This window comes from Lissotriton vulgaris, chromosome 7, assembly GCF_964263255.1.
Source record: "Lissotriton vulgaris chromosome 7, aLisVul1.2, whole genome shotgun sequence".
In the NCBI taxonomy this organism is placed as follows: Eukaryota; Metazoa; Chordata; class Amphibia; order Caudata; family Salamandridae; genus Lissotriton; species Lissotriton vulgaris.
In genome coordinates, this window is record NC_141695.1 from 228829462 (window position 1) to 228854203 (window position 24742).

The window sequence follows — 24742 nt, forward strand, 5'->3', positions numbered from 1 at the left end:
ATCGAATAACATCCCTCCCCACCTCTATATTGCCACCGTGTCTAGGAGCTCTTCCACATCCTAAGAAAGAACTCAAGAGCCTAGGGTTCTGGCTGGAGCAAGACCTCTCCATGAAAACACAGGCCAAAAAAACGGCTGGCACCTGTGTGGGCATACTTCGCTCAGCACGGAAGATTCTTCCCCTACTCCCGAAACATTCCCAAAAGCTGCTCATTCAAGGTCTCATTTTGTCGAGATTGGACTACAGCAAGGCCCTGTTTTTGGCTGTGCCTGAATATACTATTAACATCCTTCAGCGCACCCAAAACGCAGCAACAAGGCTGATAACAGGCACCACCCGGAGAGCATCAGCAAAACCATCACTCAGAACCCTCCACTGGTTGCCGGTCCAAGAAAGGATCAAATTTAAGGCTCTGTGTATCACCCACAGATCCTTGCAGGGTAAAGGACCCCCAATACTAGGGACAATACTCTATCCCTATAAAACTACTAGGCCCCTGCGCTCATCCCAAGGCAATATGGCCACTGTTCATAGAGTCAAAAGGGCCCGCACTGGAGGGCGACGGTTCTCAGTTACGGCAGCCACCCTTTGGAACTCCCTGCCAGCTTTGATGAGAATTGAACCGAACCATATGAAGTTTTGCAAACTTCTGAAGACATATCTTTTCCCAAAATAATAACTAAAAAAAAATGTATGCCTCTCATCCCCTTTGTCCTCCTCAGTTTTCTACTGCACCTTCAGCGCTGGGACGCTCCCGGGCAGCCATGCGCTTTACAAATCCTTTTTCATTTCATTCATTTCTAGCCTTATTCTCCGCAAAGGGCGATAAACTCTCCCCTAAGTACTGCTTTCATGGCGGCCCATTGAGTCGCAAGGGTGGTGTCCGAGTTGGCATTGTGGGTAAGATAATCTTGGATAGCGGTCTGTATGTGTTTGACTACCTCTTTCCTATGTAAGAGAGTGTCCCTAAGTCTCCATATCCTGGGTGGTCGTGTTACAGGGGGCAGGGTTAGTGTAGCGGTAACTGGAGCGTGGTCTGATAGTGAGATGACCCCAATGTCTGTGGATGACATAAGGGCGCATATTGGGCGTATGGTTAGGAGATAGTCCAGCCTTGCGTATGTTTTGTGTGCGTTAGAGTAGTAGGAGTAAACCCTCTCCCGCGGGTGATTAAGGCGCCATAGATCATGTAGATCGTACTCTGTCATCCTTTCTAAGCAAGAAGGAGGAAACGTCCCTGCCTGGTGGGAGCGCTGCCCTGATCTGTCTAAAGCTGGGTCGAAAACCATATTCATGTCTCCCCCCAGTATGATATGTCTGTCGTGCGTGGCAGTGATGTCCGTGAGAGCTGAGTGGAAAAATCGGTCCTATCCTTCATTGGGGCAGTACAGGGAGCCTATCGTGAAGGTGAGGCCGCCTAAGGCGATGCGGTATGCCAATAGCCTGCCCCTCACTTCTGCAATCTTATGGAAGATTTCCCTCTTGAAGTTGCGCGCCACCAGGATCGCGACCCCTGCTGTTTTAGTATGGCTAGAGGAATAGTATTGATTAGTGAATTTCCGTGAGCGGAGTCTATGGCAGTCTCGGGCCAGTAGGTATGTCTCCTGGAGTAGGCAGATGTCTGCCTGCGTGCTTTCAAGGTAGGACAGTACAGTCTTTCTCTTGACTGGATTGTTAAGACCCCGCACATTAAGGGTCAGTATCTTTAGGGTGTTAGGTGTCATTAAGTGTGTATCAGTAAAGTTCGGCTGTTGTGCGATTAGGTGTCCTCTGGGATGCTGGGGGTTGGAGAGCCCCTAGATGGCACCCACTGACGAGGACAGAAATGATGATGTGGGTAAGAAAATGTAAAGAAAAAGGGAGCACTGGACAGCCCACCTCCCTCCGCCCGGATCCCCCCTTTCAGCACCCCCCTCCTGTTCTGCCCTTCAACCTCCTAACTGCAACTCCCCCCTCCCCAACCGATCCCCCCTCCGACCCCTGCCCCAACCATTCCCAGAACTGCTGGATCCCTCCCCCTCACCCGGTTCCCAACTTCCCAACTTTGTGAGTAGTTCAGTGTCCCAGTCCTGCCCATCCATTGCAGGGCTGTGGCAAAGTTACTTAGTGGAGCGTGTCCAAGTGACGGCCGTCGTGGTCCCCCATCTGCCCCCCCCCCCCCCGGTACCTGCATAGAAAAAGCTAGGAGTCAACCCCACTTCGAAGGAGGTCATTCTGATGTCAACGTCTCTTTGACCACTTCCTGAATGGCAATGGCCCGTTCTTGCGAGATGACGTGGGCCTCCGGTTTGGAGTGTAGCTTGGGCGATCGTCTGCGTCTCACCCTCTGCCAGCCCTCCGAAGTCTGCCCCTGGGACTGTGTCATAGGTGTCTGTTCTTCCGGTTGTTCCAGGCCCAGCAGTGTGCACGTTTCCTGCAGGGATCGTAGTTGTTGTAGAGCCCTCCTCCATTTAAAGATCAACCTGAACGGGTGGCCCCAGGAAAAAGGGATCTCCTCCTTGCGAAGAAAGTCCGTGACCACTTTGTACGGCTTCTGCTTCTGCAGGGTTATGGCCGATAGGTCTTGATAAAGTGCAATGGGAAAGTTGCGGAATTGGAGTGGTTGTTTCTGTCTTGCTTCCCTGAGAATCCGTTCTTTAAGGGGGAAGTCCGGTAGGAAAGCCAGGATGTCGGGTGGAGGGGCAGGTGCCCGTCTGTGGGGTCCCACTCTGTGCACTCTGTCAATCCTGATTTGAAAGTCTGAGGGTTCCCTTAGGACGTCGCGAAAGAGGGCTTGTAAGTAAGCTGTAATGTCGGTTCCCTCTTCTTTCAAAGGGACTCCCCGGACACGTATGTTGTTCCGGCGGGACCGGTTTTCCAAATCTTCCGCATGTGCTTGCAGGTCCAGTTGCTGATCTCTCAGGCGGATGACCTCCTGTTGTAGTAGGTCTATTTTTTCGCTCCTGGCCTCATCTTTCCCCTCGATGGCCATCACCCGCTCCCCAAGGTCGTCTACATCGCGCCTGATCTCTTTGACTTCTCCCGCTACTTCTTGCTGTAGCGTCTTAAGATCGTCTCTGAGCGAGTTGAATAGTGACTCCAGAAAGGCCTTGGTAATTGGCGCGTCTGTCCCGGCGGGGCTAGGGTGTGGTTTCACGGGCGTGAGTGGGCCTTTGTCCACCTTTGTCTGGCCCAGCATCTCAGGGAGCGTCCGTTCTCCTTTCTTCCTAAGGCCTGTCATTGTGCCCTTTCGCTGGTTCTTCTCAGTTTCAACTTGGCCTCGCTCCAGCCCCCGAAAGGGCGTCCAGACTGGGAGTGGGTCACTCAGCAATGGTGATTGACTGAGCCCAGTAAGGATAGATGTGGGAGGTTTGCTGGTGCTCTCTCGGCCCCCGCTGTGTGTAGCCCAGCTCGTGGCCCACGCCTGCTATGGAACCTGCCTGTTGGGTCTCGGGACTTCCGCAGAGTGTCCGTGATGCGTTGCTATTCCTTCTTTCTCCTTGGTTGCCTAGAGCGTCCGTATCGCCGGTCCGGTCGGCGGTCAGTTGCTCCGGGGCAGTGCCGTCTCGCTGCGAACTCCTTGGGCTGGAAGGTGAGTGGGCCCCCTCGGTCGTGCACCGGGGGCTTGATTATGCCCCCCGGTAGGTGCTCCCCAAGCTACTCAGTGTCGCCCCTGTTTCCTGCTAGAGCCCCTAGGGGAACGCTGCTCGGCTGTGCCTGCTGGTCATTACTGGATCTGACTGGGGCTGTCCGACCACTCTCGGGGTCTGCCACAGGCCAAGAGCCGGGACCTCAGGTTCTCTTCCCCAGGCCCTTCCCCAGTCGGGGTCTCTTCGCTCAGGCTTCCTGCGTCTTTCCCCGGTCTGTCAGTGCTAAGGGCTTTTGTCAGGGCCACAGAACAGGCGGGCTCCCGCTCTCACTCTCCGCCGGGGGCTCGGTGATGCCCCCCGAGTTAAGCGCTTCCGCCAGCCACACTCCACGCACCTCACCTCTCTGTGGGTATTGGTGGATCGCAGCCTGGCCTGCCGTTCCATCTGCCGCCTGGGAACCGCCCCGCCGCCACTCGGTCTCTGGTGCTCCTGGGGGTTAGCGCCATAGTCTCCGCGTAGGCCTGAAGCCGGGGCCTCGATTTCAGCCCCTCCAGTCGAACCCTCCGATATTGCCGCAAATGTCGCGACAGCAGCATCCAGCTTCCACCGCCTTTTTTCTTCGGCCCCTGTGTTGCTCGGCCGAGCGGGGGGCACGGTGATCCGCCACGGGGGGCCCAATCAGCCGCCAGAGGTTGCCAGCCCAGCCGCCATTTCTATTCCGGCTGCTCGGGCGGGTCACCTTTGGTTCGGGAGGTTCCCGGGAGTCTCGCCGAGTGATTCTGGGGTTCGCCACACCGGTCTCGTCCCCTCAGTGGAGGCGGCTGGGTTTTGAGGTGCTAGGGGAGTCATGTGAATATAATAAGGGGCGCCAAGGGGGTTCAGTACGGGGAGACTCCGGCACAGACGTCTGCTTAGGCCGCTATCTTGGCCACGCTCCCATCACACTGTTCTTAAGCCTCTGCAGCCACAAGAGAAGCCTCCCTTCACAGTCTTTCAAAGTTTAAGTTGGAAAGGTGCGGCATACCTTGCAGTCCTTGGGTTTGTGGTCTGGACAAAGAAAATGAAGACAGTCTTTGTGAGGGTCATCGATGTGCAATCTCTCCTTCCTGCAGGTGCCACAGGGTCCAAAGAGGATTTCTTTAAGTGTTGCTGATATGGTGGGTGTCAGTTTACTTCACCTAAACAGAGATGTACAGATCGGGATTGTATATATGTAAAGTCAAACGAAGGTAAAAAACTGTGAAAAATCTTTCAACAGCTTGAGGAAAAAACTGAGCAGAGCTCAATGGACACTCCCTAGCATGGCATGCAGTGAAGAATATGAGGGACTGGAGCTTCTCACAGGAAGGTTCTACAGGGTGGTGGTATGTGATTGGCTGTTTTCTAAGTTGTGTCCAGTTTTAAATAAGGACAGGGATATGTTACTAAATAATGAGGCATTAGGCCTTATGTTCTATGTCTACTAAAACATTACATTTAAAGATACTGGTGACTCCCCTCTCGATGACTGGGAATGACTCAAGCATGTGAATCTATGAAAGTTCCAATCCTGGAGTAAAGAAACTTTCTTTACTCCAGGAGGAGACCGGATTGAAGTGAAGAGTCAATCCACCTTTGTGATTCTCGAATCAGCCTGACCACACTGGTTTGTCCTGTTGAAAGCTATGTAGCTCCTTGTGGTCAATGTCTAGGAGAAAGAATTCGAGATAATCACCAAAGCATTGCACTGCAGAAGGCCAACTTTTCGGAGCGAAATTTGTATCTGAGAAGGCCAAGAGCCCACCAATGAGCACAATTGATGAGGGAAAGACTCCAAGAACAAGTCTAAAGGTCTGATTTAGATCTTGGCAGATGTATTACTCTATCACAGCAGTGAAGCATATCCTATCCTCTGAAATATAAACTCTGTTATATCCTATGGAATTTATATTTCAGCAAACGGAATATCCGTCACCGTTCTGCGGTCCAATATACCTTTATATAAACTGGTGCCCTCCTCTTTTCGGTAGCTCTGTGAGTTCCTGTATGTCTTCCAATGCAGAACCTTAGCAGGGCTCTATACAGCTTGCTTTGCAGACCCCGAGTGAATGCATATTGCCTGGTGCCCTCCCCTTTCTTTTTATACTGTAAGGTTCTATGCCTTCTAGTCCAGAAACCCTGTGTCCGCATATGGGCCACCGTCCTCCATTATCTATCAGAATTATGAGGTTCTAAAAGTCTTTGGTTCAAGAATCTTAGTGTCTGCATATAGGTTGCCAGTCTGTCCTTTCCCTCAGCACTGTAGTTGTCTTGTATATCTTCTGACTCAGAACCCCGCTTTCTATATATGGGCAGATGAATCATCCTTTCTCTCAAATCAAATTCAAATTTCAAAGCTTTATTCGACATTTGTCATAAAAGCATCCTTCCTAACCCTATTACAATAAATACTACAGTTAAAAAATAATTCTAAAAATACCTATTAAACAGTGACAGTCGAATATTATACATTAAAAATACAAGAAAGTTTCCAGTTATTTCTAAAAATAATTTCTTTTAAAAACAGTTCTTACAGTAGAATAATTAGATTAGGGCAACACTATTTCATTTACATTTGACTTTAAAGTGCGTGTGCGAATTGTCCATGCCCAGGCAAGAAATTTTGCTACGGCAACTACAAATGGTGTCGAACAATCGGATTCAAGTATTCTAAGTGCTGTAGATTGGCTACGGGTGCCAATATTTAGGCACACAGGCTTCAGCCATTTACGTCTAGGGCTAGCATATAATGGGCAACAGAACAACAAATGGGAAATGTGCTCAATTTGATCTTTACAATAATAACAATGTTCATCCCACAATGGAGACCAGCGTTTTTTGAAAGCATTCACTGGTAGAGTTCTTATACGAAATTGAAAGTATAATTTTCTATCATGTGGTCGTTCTATTATGTCCCAATATGTTTCACAAGAGGAGTACATTTTAATATCACAAAATCGAGATGTTATTGTTGATACAGAACCTTTACGGAACATTGTTATATACACCATCTCCCAATATAATTCCTTCAATTTTGCTTTCGAAGGGAAGCTAGCCACATCATGGTTGCCCCAAAGGTGTTCCAAATTTAACAATGCAAGAAGCCCCCGTAATTCTTTTAGCCATTCAATACAATGGAAACGATCGAACTCAACAACATCCTCCAGAGCTGCAGCATAATGGCTCAGCTCTGGGGTCACCATCAGGCGTCTCCAGTATAAAAGCGGCCGTAGTCTGGCTATGTCCTCGATATTTTTTCTACCAAGGTCCAGTTTCAGGGGAATTGTGGGTGTGCTTTGAGGAACCATAACTAGCCCTCGTAAAAATCTGTTTTCTGCACGTCCCAACTCTCCCAAATTTGAAAACCCCCATAATTCGGATCCATATAAGCAGGCGCCTAATACTTTCATGTTGTATATTTCGAGTGCACAGTTAACCGGCTTTGTTAGCGATTTACGATGTTTCAGGCCAACTGCGCCAGCAAGCTGGTTAAACTTCAATAGTGTCTTGTTAATGTGCGATTTCCACTTCATGTTTCCCTGGAGGGTGATGCCTAGGTAAGTAAAAGCGTCCACTTTTTCTAAAGGGGTACCTTTATATTTGATTACACCTTTGAAAGAGGACTGATAGTTTAGGCACATGAATTTGGTTTTGGTGGTATTCAATTCAAGGCCCTTACTGTCACAAAATTCACCAAAGGCATCCACCACTTTTTGGAGACCGCTCGGGGTGCGTGAAAGTAAAAGCGTATCGTCCGCAAACATTAGGACAGGGACGCGGGAGCCTGCTATAATTGGGGCATCACTTGGGGTTTTCATTAAGTAGTCTACAATTCCATTTATGTAAATTGAAAATAGTGTTGGCGCTAGAACGCACCCTTGCCTTACTCCTCGTTCTACTGGAAAGGGATCTGTGACTTCTCCTTGCTTGCCCCATCTGATTTTGGCAAAGTTATTATCGTGAAGGCGAACTAGGAGGGTGAGGAGTTCCTGACTTAATCCTAAATCAGCCAAGGTCTGCCACAATTTTTCTCTAGGGACTAAATCGAAGGCTGCCTTTAGGTCCACAAAGACAGCATACAACGAGCCTCTTCTGACTCAGAACCCCGCTTTCTATATATGGGCAGATGAATCATCCTTTCTCTCAGTTCTGTAGGATTGTAAATGTTTTCCCTTCCAGAGCTCCAGTGTCCTCATAAGTTTGGAAATCCTCCCCTTTCACTCAGACCAGCAAGATTCTGTAGGTCTTCCAATCTAGAAACACAGTGTCTGCATAAGAGCCTACAGCATCCCCTTTGCCTCAGCGCTGTACAGTTTTAGATGTTTTCCATTCTATAACCCTGTGTTCGCTTCTGGGCCAATGGCCTCCCCTTTCTCTCAGCACCCTCAGCACCATCAGTGACCGCATATGTGTGAAAACTCTCTCTCTTCCCTCAGCACTCTAAGCTACTCTATGACTTCATTCCAGAAACCCAGTGTTTGCATGAGGGCGATGGCCTTCCCTTTCCTTGTGCACTGTTAGGTTCTATTTCTCCTTCGTTCCAGAAACCCAGTGTCAGCATATGGACTGATGGCCTTCCGTTTCTTCAGCGCTGTAAGGTCCTATATATCTTCTGTTCCAGAACATTGTGTCAGCATATGGACTGACAATCCCCTGTTTATCTCAGCACTGTAAGTTCCTAGGTTCTGTTCCAGGACCCCAGTGTGAGCATATGGGCTGACAATTCTCCGCCCCTCCTGTTTCCAATAGTGCTGTAAAGTCCTATATATCTTCAGTTACAGAACCCCAGTGTCACTATACGGACTGACAACCCAGTTTCCTTCAGCTCTGTAAGGTGCTTTATAGCTTCTATTACAAAACCTTGGTGTTAGTATATGGACTTACAACCCCATTACCCTCTGCGCTCTGTGGTTCTATATACCTTCCGTTCCAGAACCCCAGTGTCAGCATATGGACTGACAATCCCCTGTTTCCCTCAGTGCTGTGAGGTCTGATAAATTTGTTCCAGAGCCTGGTGTCAGCACCCTCAAATCTGCATGGTTCTTTGTCAGTCATTCCAGACCCTTAGTGTCAGCGTATGGACTGAAGACCTGTGTTTCCCTCAGCGCTTTATGGTCCTATATATCTTCGGTTCGCAACTTCAGTGTCAGTGTATGAGCTGACAACCCCCTGTGTCCCTCAGGGCTGTAGGTCCTATGTATCTTCAGTTCACAAACTCAGTGTCAGCGTATGAGCTGACAACTCCCTATTTCCCTCAGTGCTGTGAGGTCCTGTGTATCTTTAGTTCAGATGCCCAGTGTCACTGTGTGAGCTGGCAATGCCCTGTTTCTTTCAGCACTGTAAGATTCTATGTGTTCTTCATTGCAGAAACCCAGGGTCAGCATATTGGCAGAGAACCGTCGTTTCCCTCACCGCTGAAGATCCTTCTGTTCAGAACCCCAGTGTCAGCATATGAGATGACAACTTCCTGTTCCTTTAGCACTGCAAGGCCCTATAAATCTTCGGTTCCAAATCCTGGCGTCAGTATATGGAGTGATGACCCACTGTTTGACTCAGCGCCGTAAGGTCCTAAATATCTTCTGTTCAGAATCCTGGTGTCAGCATATTGACTGGCAAACCCCTGTTTCCTGCAGCGCTGAAAGGTCCTCTGCATCTTCTGTTCCAGGACCTGGAGTCAGCATATGGACTGATGACCCCTGTTTCCCTTAGTGCAGTAAGGTCCTATATATCTTCTGTTCTGAACCCTGGTGTCATTATATAATCTGACAGACCGCTGTTTCCTTCTGCATTGCTGGGTCCTATATATCTTTATTTCCAGAACCCCTGGTGTTAGACAATGGTCTTATTACCCCCGGTTTCCCTCAAGGTCCTATATATCTTCTCTTACAAAACCCTGATGTCAGCACATGGAGTGATAACCTCTTTTTCTTTTCACTTTTGAGTTGGGTAATGGAAACTGTGCTTGCACCACAAGTTGTAATGTTAATGGGATGATGAAATGGTTACCATGTCAAGACCTCAGAGGCTTTAGAAGGCTGACATGCAAATGCAAGTGTGAGTTGAAGTTTTTCAGATGGAGAGCCCTCAGGTAAGCCACCAGTCCTGTTAAGATGCTCCAACCACATTTTCTAGCCAAGTGAAAATGCAAGCAGATCACACCCCAAAGTAATCAACAGAACATGTGGCGTTTTGTTGAAATTTTGACTGGGCAAGCTGCTTTCTACTTTGTGGGATTTTATAGCTGCTTTCTTGAGGGCAATCAAAACAATTGGAATGGAATGCCAACGGGGCAGGTCTGAGATGGATAGGTTGTCTATAGAGGGGATGATGTGGATGCAAGCCTATTTCTGGAGGGGGCCAAAAAAAGCCTCTCTGAGTTATTTGACATGGATGTGCAGTACATGACATTAATCTCAGTATGAGGAAGTGGGACAATGGAGCCCAAACGAGCTGTGTTCTGACAGTGTACTGTTGTCTCTTCCAGGTGAACGAAGTCATTGTCTCAAAGGACTGCAGCCAGAAATGCACATGCAGAGCATTTGGAGGGGTACTCTGTGAGCAGTTCTCTTGTGGAACGAATGAGCTGTGCACGGTCAGACAAGGGGTGCGAGGATGCTTCCCCAAGGAAGGGACATGCAGCATGGACCCTGGGGTCCAGTTCAGCTCCTTCGATGGCATGTCAGAAATTGTGTCACTGAATGGGGCTTATGAGGTGACCTCACTCTGCGATGGCGCATCCCCATTCTGGTTCCGAGTAGTGGTGGATTTCCAGATCTGCAGTGCAGAGGATGCAAACTTGGCAGCACGTGTCCATATATTTTTCCAGGATAAGATTGTAACCATCTCGGCGAGCAAGAGGGCTTGGGTAAGTACATGTCCTACCTATCAGCTTTCATAGCACGTATGGCCTACCTAATACTGGTTTGGACCCTAACTAGAAATGTCTTCTACTTTCTTCTTATATGACGTCACTCAGAACCCTTGTTGTAATTGATCTGGTGAAGCTCTTTTGTTTTCCCCTGTTGTCTGCGTCAGCTACAGCCTTTGTCACTGCTCACATTAAGAGACTCTATGGGTCCCCTCACCCTTTTCTTTGCTTCCTCCTGCTCTGATCCCAAATTGCATGACTTCTCCCACTTCACACACTGCCCATGTCTATTCTCTCCACTACTTCTATCTCATTTCTGTTTAACCAACCACCTTCTGTCCTTTTTCTACTTTCCCACGGAATAATGTCTCCTCTCTACTACCCTTTTCTCACTCTTCTCTAAATCTATCATGGATTTTGCGTATGACATTAGCTAACCATCTAAAGATGTGCATTGTTACCTTCAAGTCCTTTGTTTTCCATCCTTTAAAAAAGACTACTGTGCTTTTCCAGGCAGGTACTTGTCAATAACACGGTTAACCCTTGGTCATCCATGATTAACAATGTATAAACTCCATATTTCCTTGCTTAATCCATTAACAACAGAGGTGAAAATGATCTATCAATCATTGAAGGTATATGAAAGTAAGATAAAACAATGTCATACAATGAAGTTATTAGTTGTGTAACTGTAAACAACTAAAGCCAGTTGTTTAGTGCGCCAGGAATGTTGCAGTGTACCTTATACCTGCTCTCTCAATTCAATTCAAATAGAAGTGGTCAGACACCTGTACAGGTAAGCTTGCCCAGGATGCAGTGAACAACCAACTGTAATCGGTGTTGGATCAGATATCAGTGGTTTGCCCTGCAGGACTCTCAGCAAGGGCAAACACAATTCAAAGATTCTTAGTTGTGGTCTGGAAGAAATAAACATTCTGCAGTGCGGAGTGTGTTGCTCTCAGACAAACTGAGGAGACGACTAATGTGCAAAAGCAAACCTCTGATTATTCAGTCCACTTCTGTTATCTTTTGAGAACCATTTTTTCTCTTTTAATGATCTATGTAAACAAGAGAATTGTCTCAAACAGCCTCTCTCGTCTAATGTCGCATATAACCTCTTGTAACAATGGTGCGGCTCAAAGCGAGACCACCAGTGGAAAAAGGGGGAGTAAGTTAATCTCGTAGAAGGAGTAGGAATGGAAGTAGCTGTCTGAGGTTCAACCTACATGGAGCTATGCCACAGAGACTGTCACTAGGGCTCCAGCAGGCTTTGTCAAGAGGGTGAGGGTGACAGCTTACCCTATGGAGTATCTTTATAGCTTGTTATTGCTCCATAGGAAAGAACATAAAGCTACATTTGAGCAAATGTCAAATGGCAGCACAAAAATGTTTGGCACACTAGTTGCATTAGATCACCATATATGATAAATCCATAAAGAAATAGAGAAGTAGCAGGTTTTTGTGGCTGTCAATGAGGCGTTTCGACACAAAACACAGCTATGATTAGTCGACCACAGACATAATGGGGGTCACTAACTATAAAATAGAAGTCTTGAATCATTGGCAATGCAAGGAGAAAATTGCCAATGATTCAAGACTTCTATTTTATAGTTAGTGACCCCTGGGCATTAGAGAAAGGCTTGGGTACAAAAGTTCAAAGGAGTTCTGGGTGTTCTCCTTCAAAAGCTAACTCTGAATAGGCAGATGTTGATTCTGATAATGGCACTGAAAGGGCCCACAGATATTCATTTAGGCAGAATCCTCATCAACCATACTCACAGGCTAGCTTGTTCAATATACAGAGATTTTCAGCAGATGCAATTATGTCTATGGTTCAATAGGGAAACCACACATTAGATTTGGCTCACAATGAGAAATAGCTTATAGAGGGGGTTTGGCTTAGCTCCCTTCAGCCACTGCCCATTTAAACTGTGATTCACATTCTGTATCTGCCCTGCAGAGAGATTGGCAGGAGATGATCCCCCTTGATTCATCAGCCTTAAACTGCCATCGTTAAAAAAGTATGTAGAAAAGCCCATATTACAACCATGCGGTGGAATGTTTCACACTCTGAGTGACAGCACTGTGCCTGTTTGCAACAGAACTTTCAAAGGTGAGTAGGATAGTGATGGAGTTTGCCATAAAGTCACCACCATGATTCACCACACCACACAGTGGCCCTCCAAGTAGCTGTTAACTGCTGCACAGGTGGTGAGGCTTGAGACTGCGGCACAATTCCAGTGCACAGCGTCACATCAAGTGTAGCACCCTGAAGAATTTGGCATACCCTCCGCGCTAAGACACATGTGGACTATATTTGCATCAAAACTGATGTCTTGAAGTAAGATGGAGTGATCATATCTTGCTACTGTCCTGTGCACTAGTCAGAACTGAGCGGTGTTCGACTCTGGTGCCATTCCTGAACACAGGTTATATTTGTATGACTAGTTCAAAAATCAGTCTGGAGTTGTGTTAGACCTGTTAGCCTTAGGGTGGTATTCTCTAAAACAATTTGACTCCATATTTTGCTGAAATTCGTTTTTGTTGGCTCTAGGACTCTTTGTACCTTACCGCTGCTAATCAGTGCTAATGTGCCTGTGCTCTCTCCCTTAAACATGGTAAAATTGTCTTACATATGATTTAATGTACTTAAAAGTTACTTGTACAGTGACATACAATATACTCAGGGTCTGCAGTGTAAATAAAATACTACTAGCGGGCCTGTAGCATTTATTGTGCCACCCACTTAAGTAGACTCGCAAAATGTGTCCCAGGACTGCTATTGCAACCTGAATGCAGTTTGAACTGACATCTCAAATTGGGAACATAACAACCTAGTCAAGCCTGAAACTCCTCATTTATTGCATATAAGTCACTCCTAAGGTAGCCCAAAGGGCAGGGTACATTTTCATTAAAAGGTTGGACATGTACTTTTGAGTTTTATTTGTCCAGGTAGTGAAAACTCCTAACCTTGAGACCTGCGTCTCCCATAGGATAACATTGGCTTGCCTACTTAAATGTAATAAGTGCTAACATTTGGTTGGGAACAGGTCTGCATTTAGGGGCCGATTACGATGTCGTCAGGAAAGGCTCCAAACCGGATTCGGATTCTGTGAACCTGATACGGTACCTATGTTCCCGACCGAATTGGTCACTTTTCCCGGACAACCGAGTACGATGCAAGGCAGCATTTCGGATGTCCAAACCAGTTCCGAACAAGATTCAGGCAGCCGGAGTCAATTGGAACCGAATCGTACAGCACAATGGAGAAAGTTTTTGAATAAGCGAGTACAATGAGCGATTTGGACAGCCGTTCCGTAGGCCTCGGAAGGGACCCGTTGGGGTACCTAAGGGACCCCCTTTCAACCATGCACAGTGTGGCAGGCCCCTTGAAGTGTCTGCCACAGGGTGCAAGGTTTTCCCCAACCATCCCTTTTTAGGTTGAGCCTATAGCGGCAACCTGCATGCGCTGCTCGCTTTGTGAGGCATGCAGTATTCAGGATGGAGTGGAAGCTCTGTGGAAGCTCCGCCCACTTTCCAACCATATTTTTCATTGGCTTGTGTCTTAAATGCTGCCTTCCGATAGGTTTAAGGCTTGTTAGTAAGCATGGGCGGAAAATCCGTTTCGCTCGCGGATTTTGCGGATTTTCGGTAAATTCGCAATCCGCGAGATTCGCTAATCTCCCGCCAAATCCGCGAGCAGCGGATTTTGCTCGCACTGCTCGCACTGTTCGCGTGAGTTCGCGGCTTCCCAGTACAACTTCGCGCCCCGCGAATAAGTGCAAAATTGCAGAAATACGATCTTAGCAAAACTGAAACTACTTACCAGGTTCAAAAGTTCAGGCTCATCATTAGTAGCCATTTCCTGTAGTGCTTCCTGAGGGGCCCCTCCAGAGTTCAGTTGCCAGTTGCAACTATTATGTGACCCTGCTCTGAACCTCAGAATAGTTACACATATGCCACAAAGGTCCTGAATTACAGCTAAGGGAGACAAGCAGGAGCCAGGCTGGCAGTTCAAATCCATTAATCAGCCCCTAATTCATTATTGTCAGTTGAGGCAGGGCAGGTGTTGTAACTAATTTTGCAACAATGAAAGCACTTAGCAAGTGCAAAAGATCACTAATCAGGAAGCACTAAGGAAGCAGGTGCCAGCTAAAAAAATATTCTGTGACACATTAATCAGCCCCAAATTAATTCAGGTCACTTGAGGCAGGGAAGGTGTGCTTGCGTTGCCACAATAATGTACACTGACTGGACAACCAGAGGGTGCTGTGATGAAACAGAGGGTGGCATGGGTGGGCCAGAGGGTGGCATGAGTAGTCAGAGAGTGGCAGTGGTGACAGAGAGTGGCAGTGATGAAGAAGAGTGTCCCAAACAGGCTGGACACGTAGAAACAACAAGTTCGCGAAACTTGCGACCCGACAGGTAAGTTCGCAATTTGCGACATTGTACAAAACCCTCGCGAACTGGCAGAAACCCGCGCAAACACAAAAAAAAAAAAATCCGCAAATTCGCGAGAATTCGCGGATTTTGCGGATTGCGAGTTCGCAAATCCGCAAAATTCGCGAACGCGAGATTCGCAAAATTCGCCCATGCTTACTTGTTAGTCCCTCTGTATGACGGCCATGTCGTAATTTGTGTCCTTTCATGGCTACTGGCTCCTTTCTTTTGACTGTTGCACAGCACTACTTTCTTCCGGTGCCCCCCGCCCCCCGCAATGAGAAAGTCTTAAAATTAGGATTTTTCTCAGTTTAGTAGTAGTAAAGTTGAGAAAAATCCTAATTTTAAGACTTTGGGTATTCACAGAAGGCATTTAGGAGTTCTAAAGTTAGGAGTCCTAACTTTACTGCTACTAAATTTTGAAAAATCCTGATTTTAAGACTTTCTGTATTCCCAGAAGGCATTTAGGAGTTCTAAAGTTAGGAGTCCTAACTTTACTACTACTAAACTGAGAAAAATCCTAATTTTAGGACTTTTGGTATTCACAGAAGGCATTTAGGAGTCCGAAAGTTAGGAGTCCTAACTTCTGTGAATACCGAAATGAGTAAGTGCCTTCTGTGAATACCAACATGAGTAAGTGCCTTCTGTGAATACCAAAATGGTAGTAAGTTTAGGATTTTGTCTTAAGTTAGTTCTGTGAATCGGGCCCTATATCTTTAAATATTTTTGGATCAAACTTAGGCATATAGTTCTAAAGAAGTATAAAAATTTGGGGGAAAATAACATTTTATTAGCTTTACATCTACCTATTATGGTTAGATGTAAATTATGCAATCGGCTGAGGCTTTTTACCGTTTGCATCATGAGTGGATCCATTTTGATTTTTACCAGTTCATCTAAATTAGAGATAATGTTTACTCCCAGGTACATCGCATTTTCCACTATCCTGTCGTCCTTATAGGTGCTTTAATTATTATTGATTATCTGGGTTTTATCCTGGTTTAGTTCATAACCGGAGATCTCTCCAAAATGACTAGCCTCTTCTTCCATTATTTTAACTGCTTCGCTTGGTTAGCTTGTGACTATTGCAATATAATCCACTTATGCTAGAGTCTTGGTGTCACAGTTTGGGATTTTGATAGGTGATATAGCCAAATTGGTTTCGAGTCTGAGAATAAACGGGTCGATAAATATAGCGAATAATAGGGGGGAACATGGACACCCCTGCCTTGTCCCTCTAGTCGTGTTGAAATTATCTGACATTCCCCCATTTATCATGACAACAGCTTCATGGTTGACATATAACATAGCATTTATAAATTGTTCCCCTATTCCACTCTTTGACATAGCCATCCATAGATAATGCCAAGAGACCCTATCGAAGGTCTTCTCTGCATCTAATAGTATAAGTGCCATAGGGTCTCCTGCTACTTCTGCTATGTCAAAGAGTGTGATCACCCTCTGAACATGATCAGTGGTGGATCTACCTGGAACAAATCCATGTTTCCGGGTTGATATGATCTTAGGTCTTGATAGTAATTCTGAAATGCTACCCTTATCTCTTTGGGATCTTGCCTAAGGCTATTATTAGGATCTTTTATCTCTTTGATCGTGTTCGCTATATTCTGTTGTCTTGTTCGAACTGCAAGATGATGTCCTACTTGCTCACTTAGTTCGTATGCTTTCTCCTTGTTCATTGTGCCTTTACATATTGCTTTTTCAGTGAAGATTTCTATTAGTCTGTTCCTTGCGACACCCACCTCTCCTAGTGCCCCTTCGATGTTCAAACCCCCCTGTACTGCCCTTATAATTCCTTCCTCTGCTGTTGCTAATTTTCCCTGCAGTGTGTTTGTTTTTTGTTTCAACTCCTGTTTATATTTTAATGAGAATCTGAGAATTTCTCCCCTAATTCCTGCCTTGAGTGTGTCCCATACCACTTCTTAAGATGCGCTACCCAGGTTGTCCTCTAGAAATTCTGGTATCCATTTATCCATAAGTTGACAGTATTTCCCGTTTAACCCTTTGGCTGCGGCCGCGATTTTGCGGCAGTGCGGCACTTCCTCAAAAGCGGGTGGGGCTGCGTCGGCAGTTGGACGTGCGCAGTACTACGAAGGTAGTGCTCGCGACGTACAACGGCTGACAGCAGCACTTAAGGGATTACTAGTAAAGACCTTTCAAATGTCCATCTATTATGGTTCTGTTGTATCCCTTCGATATCATTACTTAAGATTATGGGATTGTGGTGTGACAGGACCCTGGGTAGTCCATCTATAAGACACTTGGATATGATAGCGTGGGAGGCCAGCACATAGTCCAGCCTAGCAAGTTTAGAATGTGGGTGAGAGAAGTAAGTAAATCCTGGATTATTGGGGTGTTTAGATTGCCAACAATCCGACATCCCATGTGTAATGCATAGTTCCTGAAGTGCTCTAAAAACCCTCGGTTTCCTCCCCTGGCATACAAAGTTGGGCCCCAGCGACCAGTCAGATGGTAGATTCAAGTTCAAATCACCGCATACAATCATTGGGAGTGACCAGTGTGCTAACTCATTAGAGACAAATTACAGCAGGCCTGGATCGTCCGTAACACACCCGTATAAGGAGCAAATAGTTATTTTTTGTGCATTTCTATACTGCCCATAGCTTGTCGGCTGCAGACCCAGCAAATTGAAGCCCCCCTCCTGTTGCCAGAATGGCCACCCCATGTGTCTTAGTTGCCTGTTTTGTGGCTGTAATCAGTCTATATCCAAGAGTCTTCAAAAGTTGCAGTTGAGATCCCTCCACATGAGTCTCCTGGAGACATACAATATTAGCCCCCGTTTATCTGAGACCTATTGCAGTTCTCTGCCTTTTTTTCGGATCATTGAGGCCACAAATATTGATGGATAATATTGTTAACTTAGCCATTCAAAAAAAAAAAAATCTCTACCCATCCTGATGAACATCCCCCTACTAACTGTACCCGTTGTTGTGCAATTGTTACTTTAGCCCTGACTATTGCTTCTATGCTTACTGTGTGCCTGTTTGCTCGCCCCCCCTACTTCCCCTCCTCCTCCCTTCTTTAGTAGTCAGGCTCAATCCTGAGCCTGTGTGATAGCGTCTGGATCATCCACTCTCACCCCCCCTCCCACTCACCCACTCACCCCCGCGCCCCATATCCTCATCCTGTGTTCGGGCCCTCCAGTGAAGCTAAGGAAAAAAAAAACCCTTGAAAGAAAAAAGAGAAGGAGAAAAAAAAAAGAAAGAAAGAAAAACCCCTCATAATCAGCAACTTAAATACACGCACAGAGCACAGTGCCCTTAAGTGCCAACGATAATCCCATTCAAGTGTTACCTATACCTCTCTGGTCATTAGGATTATTAGGTCCTTTTAGTTGCCCAAACCCTAATGTTGCCCCTATCATCCCACCCAACTCCTCGCATAAGGTTCACATTCCCTGAGCTATTGACCTGGCCTAGCAGGGTTTCTTCCCCCCTGCTAAGATTTCGTCCAGTAGCTTCTGGGCTTGTATTTCTGAGGAAAAGTACGAATTCCGCCCTTGGTGGACAATTTTCAATTTTGCAGGATTTTGAAGAAAAGCCGAGGCCCCAGCTTTTTGGAAGGGGGTGATGAGTTGTCCAAGCCTCCACCTTCTTTCTACTGTGGCGTGTGCAAAGTCTGGCTTAGCAAAGTATGCATTGAGAAAGCTGCCGCTCGAGTACAAATCTACTCGAGCGGCAGAAAACGACCGCTTGCACAGTGCAAGATGCGGTTTGCAATAATTGCATAGTGCGGACAAGCATCCAGCACTGTGCAACGAGTTCCAACAGCATTTAGCACAGTGCACTATGCAGTTCGCGTAGGTATGCGTCCCTTGCATAGTGAGAAGTGCACTTTGCGTAGCTACGCGTAGTGCTACTACGCGAACTACACCCAGTGTTACTTACCGGGTGGCCTTGTGTCCACCCCGGCCATTATTGCTTCATTGGCATTGTGTACCTTGCATTTAGGTCCCACCTCAGGATAAACAGCTGGCGACTAGTGTAAACTCCTACTCTGCCTCCAGTGTCTGTCCGCACACTCGAAGTTTGTGTTTAGATTGCAACTGAAAATTGATGGGTGTCAAGCTTCTTGGCTAAAGCTACATCACCTAATTATCCTTTCTGGAAATTGAGGCTTACTCTACTGTTTCCTCCTCCAATTAATGCGTAAATGATAAAGTTGTTGATCTGGTTCATAGAGGTGATTGGAATGCCTGTCTGAGCGTGCAGTGCAGATCTCGAGCCGTCGTTAGGCGTGACATTTGAAGAAATACATCGGGAGTCGGAGCGTGCACTGCAGATCAAGCGTCCTGTGCAAATTGCTTGTGCAGATTCTACACTCTCTCATCACTACTTCTCTGCAATGCAGTAATCAGAGGGTGTGCGCTTTGTACACAACGGTAGGTTGCACACCGTGGTTGGGGAACGCAACTCGTTTATTTATTCGCCTGGTCCAAGGTTCCATGCAGGTGGCACCCAAGTTTGGGACAAACCAAATTAAGGCGTTTGCACTTCTAATGGTATTTACAGGCCCAATTGTAATTGTGGCCTTCTATCACAAGAGTTTCATGTCCTTTAATATGTCAGTCACTAGTTCAATATAATTCACAATTCCTTATCTTTTTGGTGGTCTGTGTTAAGTGTGTTGGGGGTTTATAATATTATTTGCAGTTTATTGCAGTGAAACGAAGCAAATGTGAGCGCTGTTCAGAGGAACTTGAGATCAGAGTAGAGCAAACGGAGGATTTGGAAAGCAGCAAAGAGGGAGTAGGAGATATTAACTCTAGCGCTCACTCTGTGAACTTGATGACTTTTAGGAGTTTGTTTCAGCAGAGTTCGAATTCTGTGCAGGTGTGACCCATGCCTCGCCAGCTCTTTTCAGGCACTTTATAGATGTTTATAGGGACAAGTCTTATTATGAATTGGAAACAACGAAGCATTTAACTTCTTAAATGGCAGGTGATGACCACTAAACCAGTCTCGCCTTGCCATTTTCCTCTGACTGCAGACCGAGCCATGCATCTCTTGAACCCACGGTCCTAGCACTTCCAACTAAAAATGGCATAACTGTTTCTAAATGCAGGAAAAAATGTCTACGCCCCATGCAGGAGAAACCATGGAATGTTTTTAGACTTGTGTATGAAGGATACCGTGGTCGTCGCTTTTACCACCCGAATGTGGAGAGTGGGAAAGTCACTTACATTTTCATCTAAATGAAAAGAGATTGAGCCTTCAGCGTCTGATTTGTCTTTTGATAGACGGTACTGCATCCATCAGGGTGTTGAGACAGAGAACATTACCCCCACCGTCCTGAATTATTGATGGCCGTCAGATTTGGAGATAACTGCCAGTCCAGGGGTCATCTCTGTACATTGAAAGGATTCACAGGTGTGGCAGTTTCTTTCAATGTACAAACAGTTAGGTGGACAGCGGCCGTCACATTCACCAAACGTTTATTAAAATGTTTTGTTTTTCAGAAACAATCTCCCAAATCGAGACTTGGTTTCTCCAAAAACAATAAAATATTGCCCCACACACTCACACCCCCTTGCACTAGTGTCCTGATGTATTATTATTGGGCAGGTTCCCAATCAGCATGTAAAAATTGCCCACCAAGTAGCTACTACCAGTATTTTAGGATGACAGTCTGGTACTAATCCATCCCATCATAAAATGTATATTGGCAGGTTGTCACACAATGTCCTGGAGCATGCCTATTAATGAGGCAGAATATATGGCGACTCTCTATGAATATCTGCTAATGTATTGATAGGGGCTCACAACTGATCGAAGTTCATTAAAAAAACAATGGAATTGGGATGCTGCGCGCAATGGAGGCGGGGTGAGTGAGCGTGGGGGCGTGGTCAAAGTTGTGACTAAAAAAACTAAATATTCTGTACGTTTTTTAGGCCTTTCACCTTCAAGTAACTACATACATAACAATGCACAGCTTAACTGCTTAACTGAAAGTAAAATGTAAATTATGTTAATCAGTGGGAATTGCATTATAAGACATTATGAAATCTATATTTGTTAATGCACTGCACCAGAGAGCCGCAGAATTGAATCCTGGTTTGTGCAGTGAAGAATAGTGACTTGTGTTCGTGTATTGCTACAAGGTCCCAGTCTGTGACAAAAGCACTGTGAACATGTAAGTTCATTATTTTAAACTTGCATTACTCACAATATACGATGGCTGCTAACTACAGAAACTGTACACAGTGGGAAAGTATTTTTATAACTGTGTTTTAAAAGCACACACTTCACAGCTTAGGTGGTAGCTTCCTTACAATATCTCTAAAAATAGAGTCATCATGTAGCTTCAAGTGATTCCATCATCATCATGAAACTATAAGTGATTACATCAATTAAAGCCAATACCAGCTTACAGGCACCCTTTACCTTTGCGGATGAACCAGTTGTGCACATTTACGTTTCTTTGAGGCAAGCAGGCTTCCTGGCAAGATAGCTTGCTTATCTGTCTGCACCTCCATGGGTTTCAAAGCACAGGAGAATGTCTGCCTTACAAGTCAGATGAAGCATATAAACTGTCAGAATTAACCGTCCCGTGGCTGGCATATTTTTACACAAACTAGGAACTATTTATTTAAAATTAAAAAAGTATGGGCACGTGATGGCCTGCAGATTCCCCCACCCCCCACTTTGACCACTGGGGCTCACGAGGGACAGCAGAGCTCCATCCTCGTGTGCTCATTCCCTTAGTTTCAACCTTTTTAGGTCGAGTTTTGGCAGCACATACGCTGCTCTGAGAGGCGTGTTGTATTTGAGTATGGACTTGAAGTTCCGCCCACTCTCCACCCATATTTTTCATTGGCTTGAGTCATTGCCCTTTGAAAATGCTGGCTTCTGATTTGTCAATAGGCTTGTTAGTCCCTCCTTAGTACCGCCTTGCCTTCATTTGTAACCACCCATGAGTAATGGCCCTTTGACTTCTGTTGTTACACTACATATCATGTTTAGTCTGTAAGCACTATTTTCTTTAATGAGTTTCTCTTATTGCAGGTACAAAATGCTTTCCTGCAACATTTAGCACGCCATGCATTCCTTCACTTTCCAAGCAGCCTGGGACAATGGCATCCGCTTCTTTGAAATAAAATAGGTCTCGCATTTACAAGAGTTTGAGCTGTTAGCGTTGTAAATGACAATGCCTTTTATTAATGTGTTGATTATCAAAACAGATTAATAAAAGGCATTGTCATTTACAATGCCAATGGCTTAAACTCTGAAAATGCGAGACCCATTGCATTGCAAATGCTTGTTTCAGTGGGAGCCTGTGTTCTTTTTTGGAACACAGGCTCGCTTTGAAGTCAATGGTAGTCCGACCAAACCGAGTCCATAAGCCTCCGGACACATCGTAATTGGTCTGTAGGACTCCCTGAATGCGAATAGGTTGGAAAGCATTCCTGACCCGATTCGGTGGGAATGCTTTCCTGATGACATAATAATCAGCCCCTTAGTGTTTAATGCCTGAAAATTTGTTATTACAAATCCTCTTAAATCGTAAATTCGGATTTTAGATTACAATTTTTAAAATACCACTTTTAGAAAGTTGCCATTTTCCTGCCCTTATTTGGTGCTTTAAGCTTGTTCCTGCGTCTCATGACTGGGTGTAGTTAGCAGTTGCACTTTGTTTATTCCTCCCAGACATCTAGGGGACTTAGCTGTTCCTGGATAAGCTATCAAATAGCAGCACGGGGTGAAGCAGGGCAAAGCCCCACTTGCAACTGATGAGGCTGTGCTCTACCTTCACACAAAGGACTCTGCATTGTTCAAGCAGCCAGCTTGGAGCCAGGGCAGGGGGTTCACGAAACATCAAACACTTCAAAGGGAGTCCTCTTCTCCTACTCAAAAGAAGGCACCAGGTATAAAATGGTAAACCTACTCTTCAGTTCATTTTCTGGACTAGTGTAAGTACTCTCAGAGGATGGCCTGCTGCTGTGGCTTCCAGTGTACTATAGCAGACTGCTTTGCTGTCTGGAGCTTGCCTTGAACCCTTAGAGGCCTGCTCTGCTGCTTGAGCCATGTTTTGCCATTTAAACCCAGGACTACCAGTGTGATCGCAAGGGATATTTAGCTGGACTCCTGATCAAAGCCTCAGTGGCAGAAAAGGCTCCCATCATCTTGAACCAGCACCTGGATCCAGCCTGAGTGAGTATGAACACCCAAGTGGTGCACCACCTGTCCTAGACCCTTGGGGAGGTGCTAAAGGTTCCCAGATAGCTAAAATCCAAAACCGGAGATTTTTGGGGGAGCTAAAAAACTCCAAAAACCAAGAGAAGAGCACAACCAATCTGCTCATCTATCCACCCCAGATGCATAATCGGTTGGCCTGATGACTTCTTTTGGACCCTTCTGCCTGGCCTGAGGATGGCTGGGAGACTTTCTTCTTGCCCTGGAGTCCTTTTGCTGGGACCCCTTAGATCTGGGAGTCTTTCATTGGGGGCTTGATGGTTGCTGTGCCTTAGAACCCAGTGGGTGCTTTATTTTTCCTAAAGGAGCGCTTTGTTTCCGCCCTGCAGCGCTGGGCTGCATCGTATGCTGGGGATTCTCCCTGCCTTGTGCTCCTCGCAGGTGCCCACTCTGCATTATGCCAGATTATAGTTATTTTAATTAGCAGGTGCCTTCCCTGCGTTCTGCCCATTTTTTTTATTGACTAATCATGGGTGCCCACCTCGTTTCTACCTTTATTGTACATTTCGAGGATGCCCACCACTCGTTATTTCCCCCGAAGCAAAGATGACGCTGCCGACGCGGCAACGCAGGAAGTCAGGCGGCCGGGTGCCTGGAGCGGGGCGGGACTTCCGCTTGCTTCGAGGAAGTCCCGCCCGCCGCCGCGCTGGGATTGGGTAGCCCCAGCGCGAGAGAAGGAAGTTGTGAGGGAGCAAGGAGGCCGGGAGCTTACCCCGCCTCCTCAAGTGCCCGTGACGAGCCCTGGTCCCAAGATGGGGGACCGGGTGAAGAGGCGAACGGCGCAGGGCTCCTGGGAGTCCGAGGGATCCCCACCAGAGAAGCGCTGCCGTCGCCGAAGACAGGAACAGCACCATGTAAGAGCCGGTGAGTAATGGCTCATGGTGTTGGTGCTGGGTCAAGGCACCCAGTCTGAGCGGAACCGGTTGGCAGCGGGCTGCTCCCACGAGGCTCCCTGATCGTTGGGGGGCATTGGAGGGCACAAAGTCAGTGGGTCCCTTCCTTGGGGGGGGGCCCACTTTCTTCCCCGGTAGTTGGATGTTGGTTGCATTTAGGGCGGCCCCGGTTGGCAGTGGACCGCCCCAACGTCTTAGTCATGTCTCAAGCCTGAAGGCTCCCATGATGGCCCATTTGTCTATAAGCCCCTGTGAGGGGCTTGGGGGGGCATGAGTACTTTGAGAGCCCCGTGTGGCTCCAGTAGTTGAGCACAGTCTTTTTGAGAGCCCGATCGCTCATGGGGGCACATTGGCTATTTTACCCGGCCCTACCATGGCTCCCCCGCATTCTTGATGATTCCTAGAGCCAGATGGCTCCCTCCGGGGGCATATTCGTTTCCTGAGCCCGAAGGGCTCCCGGGCACCCAGCTATTTCTAGAGCCTAGAAGGCTCCCATGTATGGCGTAGTCTTTGTAGCGAGGGCCCCTGTTGCAGTTTTGTCCTCAGCTGCCCAGCAAGTAGTGGGCAGCTGCACCGTTTAGGTCTTGCTTCCTAGGGACATGTACTTTGGACTCAGGAGTGAGGCGCACTCCTTCATTCCTACCTGGGCCTTCCCCAGCTGCGCAGCACTTAGTGCCAGCTGCAGCGTTTAGGCCCTGTTTTGTCCCTGTCCTCAGCTGCCC

At 46.7% G+C, this 24742-nt stretch overlaps 1 protein-coding gene across 1 annotated transcript in view; it reads left to right on the forward strand.

Annotated features, from left to right (window-relative positions):
* LOC147701266 (IgGFc-binding protein-like) overlaps positions 1–24742 on the forward strand; it is a 933218-nt gene that overhangs the window by 811902 nt on the left and 96574 nt on the right. The window contains exon 26 of the mRNA XM_086929331.1: positions 10073–10453. Within this exon, the coding sequence (XP_086785457.1) occupies positions 10073–10453 (381 nt within the window). The remainder of the gene's footprint in view (positions 1–10072; positions 10454–24742) is intronic.